This window comes from Oncorhynchus tshawytscha, linkage group LG31 (assembly GCF_018296145.1).
Source record: "Oncorhynchus tshawytscha isolate Ot180627B linkage group LG31, Otsh_v2.0, whole genome shotgun sequence".
Taxonomy (NCBI): Eukaryota; Metazoa; Chordata; class Actinopteri; order Salmoniformes; family Salmonidae; genus Oncorhynchus; species Oncorhynchus tshawytscha.
Genome location: NC_056459.1, coordinates 4,196,067 through 4,203,758, shown reverse-complemented (window position 1 = coordinate 4,203,758; position 7,692 = coordinate 4,196,067). Strand labels below are relative to the sequence as shown.

Sequence of the window (7,692 nt, the reverse complement as noted above, 5' to 3'; positions counted from 1 at the left end):
ACTGCCCAAAGTAGGCATATAATCTGTAGTAAAGTCATTACAAGCAAACGAGGAAATATTAAATATATTTGTTATAACTTCTGTTCCCACCCTATAGTTTATACTTGACAATATATTAGTCATATAATAAAACCTACGTTTTTCAGATTTTCAGTTGATAACTCAAAAAATGTAGTTGTTGAAAGACTTATTAAACTACAGTATCCATAGACGTGTCTCTGAATTTGTACGTCATCAATTTGCCTACAACGAAAACCTCTGCAGTGGTTAACTGGGAGGTGGTGTCTTTTTAATTTACAACACTAAATATTACATTTTATTGGTGTGAAAATCACGTAACAGGGGGTAAGTTACCCAAATTACTATATGTTTTCATATGAGATATGATATAGCTTTAGAGGACTTGCGACTAAAAACTGAACAAATTTCATCCGGCCTAGTTTGGACGTTGCGCCATATTGAATGTAACTGCTAGCTAAGGATATAGCTAACTAGCTATCATTTTCTCCTGCTGGTCATTTCTCATAACTCTTGTGTATGCTACTAACTACGATTGTTGATGTGACATAGGTAATATCCTTATTTCTTACACTTCCAATGTCAACTACCAATTTTATTTTAACTAACTACAGTAACGTTAGTCACACATTTGCACGGTGGGTAGCGCGAGCTAACTAGTAGGTAAGCTTCTTATAGTTAAAATGTTCTAAGTTAGTTATCTAGCTAATTGCTCTGTTATGTTTTAGAAAATTGTCTTGAGTGTAGTTAGCGACCTATAATATGTTTGTGTTGCTAAACTATCAAGTTCAGTCCGTTTTCACATAACTGAATTCAATCGACCCATCAAACTCAACTCTGGACCTCAAAGTCAAGTCCACTGTATTTTTTGTCATTGTTCCCATCTAATCATGGACTGAGTTAGACCTGGGACACCATGTGGGTGCAATAAATTATCAGGTAGAACAGAAAATCAGCAAGCTCCGAGGACCTCTTAGGGTAAGAGTTGCAATAGGCTCAAATCTATGTCTGTGTTGAATGTCTTTACCCATTAGTCTCCCGAGATGAGCAGTTCAGAGGAAGTGTCATGGATCTCCTGGTTCTGTGGACTGAGGGGAAACGAGTTTTTCTGTGAGGTCAGTATCTAACACCACCCAGAGCAATATTGTCACTCATTGACCAAAAAGTTAATGTCAACTAAGACATGGGTGGCCAACCCTTATTCTGTGTGTGCAAAAACCTGATTTGGATAAGCAAGGACCTGATGGGCAGGTGGTGAGTTGAGGGCTGGAACAAAATCATATTATTCACAGCCACCTCTTACTACACAAACTCTTTCAAGAAGGAATAGGTCTGATATTTCTCTAATGTCTGTCACCCCTTCTGTCCTCTCCTCCATTGACAGGTGGATGAGGACTACATCCAGGACAAGTTCAACCTGACTGGGCTCAATGAGCAGGTTCCCCACTACCGCCAGGCTCTGGACATGATCCTGGACCTAGAACCAGGTCAGACCAACTCTAGAACCATCTCTGCTGCACTCGGAAGTACAGAAAATTCCACACAATCGAGATCGGAATACCAATGTTATGGTTCCATCTAGGGTTGTGGCGGTCACAAAAATTGTCAGCTGGTGATTGTCAAGGAAATAACTGGTTGGTCTCACTGTAATTGACCGTTAATGAACTAAAACATATTTAGCATCTCCTGGCTTCCCAACAAGCCACTGATGCAGGCCTTTGGAACATCTACATTTTAAAGAGTCTTATATAGCATACACCTTCACAATAAATCCATTATTTATTTTAGACAGGTCTAAAGACCCATGATATGAAGAAAATGTAGTCCATTTCAAAAGAACAGAATAGCATACTCAGTTATCCTTATGTTAGGTCCTGATCTGGCTATGCCAAATGGCTGTGGGTCATATAGCAGACAAACTTGCTTAGAATTCCGTGGTGTTATTTTGTAGTATCAAGAATACGATTTTTTTTTTAAACTTTAGTATTTTTAGTAAATATTTTATTTCATAAAGTAAGCATTTCACGCTAGGGCCTAAACCTGTTATATTTGGCTCATGTGGCATAAAATTTGATTTTAGCGTAAACTGCACCTCAGATTGCAGCCCAAATAAATGCTTCAGAGTTCAAGTAACAGACACGTTAACATCAACTGTTCAGAGGAGACTGTGTGAATCAGGCCTTCGTGGATGAACTGCTGCAACAAAACCACTACTAAAGGACAAGAAAAAGAGACTAATAAAAAGAGATTGCTTGGACCAAGGAACACAAGCAATGGACATTAAACCGATGGAAATATGTCCTTTGGTCTGATGAGTCCAAATTTGAGATTTTTGATTCCAACCACCGTGTCTTTGTGAGACGCAGAGTTGGTGAACGGATGATCTCTGCATGTGTGGTTCCCACCGTGAACCATGGAGGAGGAGATGTGGGGCTGGTGACACTGTCAGTGATTTATTTAGAATTCAATGCACACTTAACCAGCATGGCTACCACAGCATTCTGCAGTGATACGCCATCCCATCTGGTTTGGGCTTAGTGGGACTATCATTTGTTTTTCAACAGGACAATGACCCAACACATCTCCATGCTGTGTAAGGGCTATTTGACCAAGAAGGACAGTGATTGAGTCATGCATCAGATGACCTGGCCTCCACAATCCCCCGACCTCAACCCAATTGAGATGGTTTGGGATGAGTTGGACTGCAGAGTAAAGGAAAAGCAGCCTACAAGTGCTCAGCATATGTGGGAACTCCTTCAAGACTGTTGGAAAATCATTCCTCATGAAGCTGTTTGAGAGAATGCCAAGAGTGTGCAAAGCTGTCAAAGCAGAGGGTGGCTACTTTGAAGAATCTAAAATATATTTTGATTTGTTTAACACTTTCTTGGTTACTACATGATTCCTTTTGTGTTATTTCATAGTTGATGTCTTCACTATTATTCTACAATGTAGAAAATAGTAAAAATAAAGAAAAACCCTTGAATGAGTAGCTGTGTCCAAACCTTTACTGGTACCGTAGGTACTCCTATTTGATTAATTCAGAGTTACTAATGTAACTTTAGTTGTTCTACAAACGTTGGGCTATACAGCGCCTTCGAAAATTATTCAGACCCCTTTACTTTTTCCACATTTTGTTAGGTTACAGCCTTATTCTAAAATTGTTTTCCCCCCAATCTACACGCATTACCCCATAATGACAAAGCAATAACAGGTTTTTAGAAATGTTTTCTAATTCATAAAAACAAACAAATAATATTTACTTTACTCAGTACTTTGTTGAAGCACCTTTGGCAGCAATTACAGCCTTGAGTCTTCTTGGGTGTGACGCTACAAGCTTGGCACACCTGTATTTGGGGAGTTACTCCCGTTCTTTGCAGATCCTCTCTAGCTCTGTCAGGTAGGATGGGGCGTGTCACTGCCCAGCTATTTTCAGGTCTATCCAGAGATGTTCGATGTGGGTTGAAATCTGGGCTCTGGCTGGACCACTCAAGGACATTCAGAGACTTGTCCCGAAGCCACTCCTGCGTTGTCTTGGCTGTGTGCTTAGGGTCGTTGTCCTGTTCGAAGGTCAACTTTGGCCCCAGTTTGAATTCCTGAGAACTCTGGAGCAAGTTTTCATCAATGATCTCTCTGTACTTTGCACCATTCATCTTTCAGAGTGACCCCAGTCCCTGCTGCTGAAAAACATCCCCACAGCATGATTTCCTCCAGACGTGACTCTTGGCATTCACGGCACAGGTTTCCTCCAGACGTGACTCTTGGCATTCACGGCATAGAGTTCAATCTTGGTTTCATCAGACGAGAGAATCTTGTTTCTCATGGTCTGAGAGTCTTTTAGGTGTCTTTTGGCAAAATCCAAGTGGGCTGTCATGTACTTTTTTACTGAGGAGCAAAAGCACTGGCCTATGTCAAGCTACTATCCCCCATAGTATAAAAGTTGACCTGCGAGGAAATAAATATTCCAAACATAGTCCGGGACATATGTGGGATTTGATAGATCCCAAATTAATACAACTAGCATAAAAAAAACTGTTTTACGCAATGTGGCTGACGCAACAGATCAGAACGTTTCAGCTTAATAAACTATTGATAAACTATTAAGCTATTTCTTCACATTCATAAGCACAGCAATGCACACATGGCAGTTAGACTATAAGTGTGAATGTTCCATTAGCGGAAAACAGTGACAGCAAATGCGATTATGCATGTAATGTTTTAATTATAAATGTATTTTTATGTTAAATTATCTTCCCCAAACTTGAAACTCACATACTGCTTATGTATGCCTTGTAAAGCGGATTCATGTGCTTCATTTTAAGAAGTGACTTTTAGTTGTAATACAAACCTTATCAAAATATATAGGCCTATGGGCTAGGCTGCGACTGATTCGAAAAAGTCGCCCAAAAATAGGCAGTAATTTTGCTGGGCATCATTCACAAGTGATAGGCTAATATTGTCACCCATCAGACTATTCTTGATTTAATATTGTCTTTACATATACTAAATGTGTGTGAAATTTGTTTTGATTTAGAATGGACCATTATCATGCACCTGCGTCTAAAGCCTTACAGAGTACAGACAAGTTTATTATTAAGTTCACATGTTCAAGAAGGGATTTCTGCAGAAAACATTAAGTTGAAATGCCTCTCCTGTGATGTGTCATATGCCCAGCTTTCTGTAATGGGTCACAGTTATGTACATGTGCACAATTCTGCTTTTGTGAGTAATCTTTAAATGAAATCAACATTTATTTTATTATTTTACCTTTATTTAACTAGGCAAGTCAGTTAAGAACAAATTCTTATTTTCAATGATGGCCTAGGAACAGGGGCAGAAAGACAGATTTGTACCGTGTCAGCTCGGGGGTTTGAACTTGCAACCTTCCGCTTACTAGTCCAACGCTCTAACAACTAGTCTACCCTGCCGCCCCATATGAATGGCCCCTTCCCCTCTCTCTTATAACCTGTTCCCTCTCTTTGTTTTACAGATGAGGAGCTGGAGGACAACCCTAACCAGAGTGACCTCATAGAGCAGGCAGCAGAGATGCTCTACGGGCTGATCCATGCACGATACATCCTCACCAACCGGGGCATCGCTCAGATGGTTCAGCAACTAACCTTTTCTGTTTCCAATGTTTGTTGAAAGGCTGCATGTCAAATGTATGCAGCATTTTTCTGGAAACGTTTTTCACGTTCTCAATTTATCTCCATCTCTCTTTCTCAGTTGGAGAAGTATCAGCAGGGGGACTTTGGCTACTGCCCCCGAGTCTATTGTGAGAACCAGCCCATGCTTCCCATTGGTGAGTGTGTGTTGGTCTTGTTTGAACCATTACCACTCAGTTGACACTGTGTGGTTGTTTTGAGCCACCTCCGAGCACTATTTGCATCATGGCTTTGCATGTTCATAGGTCAGTCTTTGTCATCCAGCCACATTGCAGCATTCATAACCCAAACTATGCAAAGCTGATCCTCTATACAGTACAGTATCTCTGAATCCTCTGTGTAAGGTTTTTATGTATCATATCACAACCATGTCAGATCCAATCTAATTTCCAAGAGACATGGATGAATACAATAGTGTGCCCGAGCATTTCATAACTTCAGACCAGTAATGTGTCAATTCTTCCCACTCTCCGTCCCCCTATACCTCCCTAGGTCTGTCGGACATTCCGGGCGAGGCTATGGTGAAGCTGTACTGCCCTAAGTGTATGGACGTGTACACTCCCAAGTCCTCCCGGCACCACCACACGGACGGGGCCTACTTTGGCACTGGATTCCCCCACATGCTCTTTATGGTGCACCCCGAGTACAGGCCCAAGAGGCCCGCCAACCAGTTTGTGCCTAGGTCAGTACAACTGTGTCACCCTACAATAGGGGTGTGCATTTTCGAGTCATGTCAACGTAATATACTGAAAGCAAAAGGGTCCTCGATCAATTTCTACTCATTGATAACAGATAACTTTCTAAGAAATTCCAAGTACATACCAGAGGAAAGAGTCATGTAAAATAAATGTTACCATTAATGCTAATCTCTTTATAGACACCGGTCACACTCTCATCAAGATGTAATGAATTCTCATGTCCTCACAACAGGCTCTATGGATTCAAGATCCACCCCATGGCTTACCAGCTCCAGCTGCAAGCAGCCTCCAGCTTCAAGAGCCCTGTCAAAGCCATCCGCTAAAGCCCAGAGCGAGAGTGGGAGAAAGAGAAAGGGATGATTGAGGAGACGGTTCATCTGCACAAAGCTCCGTACAGATGCCTCCTCTCTGTCCTGCAGACTTTATTATTTAGTTTAGATTAGGATGATTGAGAACAATGTGTAAAGACAAAAACGCCCAGCTTCGATCCCGAACCCTTACACACACATACGTATTTAGGATTCCATGCATCTACGTCACCAAACTCATCAGCGTCGAAACATAAAAGGGGTAGGGGAAGAAAGTCCATGGATGTTATTGGATTTGACGCTGCTGTTTCTTTTAGTGATATTACCACATTGCCCCTGTGAACTCGCTCCACGTTGAGTTGTTTTCGGTCCTGTCTTTGGCACAGTTTGGTAAAGGGTCATTGTAGACCATCACCACTGGTTGAATACCTATTCCTCCGCTACCCCCCCATACCCATGTACACTGTGGCTGGCACTCAGAGACCGCTTAGTTGATGATAAGGACAAAGTTTGTCACTGAGGGTGTTACCATTTCACCTCTTCTGTAAACCATTGTTTTACCAAGGCACTCGTGCAGGCTTGTATCACTCTTTTATTGTGTGATACTCAGAGGCCAGTGTGTCAAGGCGGTCATTCACAATACAAGTGTTCTGTCAAATTTGCCTTAAACTTTGAGAAACTGCACAGGTGCTGTGGTTTACAGGAAGTCCACATCTAGGACATAGTATAGCTGTGCATTTTTACACGCTAGATGTAGGATAGACACGAATAAACCTGAAATTGTTAAACATTAAATGTTCCTAGAAGGACCGGGAAAATACATAACAAAATCACCTGCTGTCTCTGTGTGTCACCCAAAACAACAGTCCTGTTTGTGCGGCACAGTGAGAATGTCAGCTCTGTCACATGTTGCTGGGTTAGTATCACTGCAACAGTACCCATCTCTCCACAAGTGCACTGATTTAACTGGTGTCCCTCCACACATTATTGTAGTATTATTTATGTAGAATCTAGTGACAGAAAATCCGTTTTTATTTTGTGATGCAGTTGGGGTTTCGGCGCCCTACTACAGGTATACTTTTGATTCCTTGTTGCAAAAAGTAGAACTCTTGATATGTTTTGATCCAGAACAATAAGGATGATTTGTCAAGATTATGATTAATGTGTTTGTGTTTTTTTGAAACTGTGGAAGAGTGACCAGGATTCAGAATTCTCAATAAACGTTTTCTTTTCATACAATTGTGTTGATTGGTTTATGTATAAATTAAATTGTTATTTCTCCATACTCACCATGACATTTTAATTTAAAACCATGGAATCCCTTGAAAGTATGGGTCTACTGTATGTCCCTCTGAATCTTTTAAGAGACACCACTCAATAGGTTTGATACTGCACTGTTCCGTTGCCTCACTGTGGCCAGTAGTATACATAGCTGCCCTGCAAGTCAGCAGTTCTGTGGGCATCATGAGAATTGAGAAAATGTTTATTCTCATACACCGATACCGG

The 7,692-nt window shown here is 41.1% G+C and overlaps 1 protein-coding gene across 2 annotated transcripts; it reads left to right on the top strand.

The window, feature by feature from the left end:
• The first annotated feature begins 217 nt into the window (after positions 1–217).
• LOC112229949 (casein kinase II subunit beta) lies at positions 218–7,425 on the top strand. 2 transcript variants are annotated; one of them, XM_024396116.2, is made up of 7 exons: positions 218–345; positions 1,053–1,133; positions 1,403–1,505; positions 5,006–5,121; positions 5,242–5,317; positions 5,673–5,862; positions 6,111–7,425. In XM_024396116.2, exons 2-7 carry the CDS (start codon positions 1,062–1,064, stop codon positions 6,199–6,201), a joined length of 648 nt encoding a protein of 215 aa, XP_024251884.1. In that variant the 5' UTR covers positions 218–345; positions 1,053–1,061; the 3' UTR covers positions 6,202–7,425. The 2 variants fall into 2 exon arrangements, with proteins under 2 accessions (XP_024251884.1, XP_024251885.1); XM_024396117.2 differs by lacking the exon at positions 218–345 and adding an exon at positions 547–570.
• Positions 7,426–7,692: the final 267 nt, after the last annotated feature.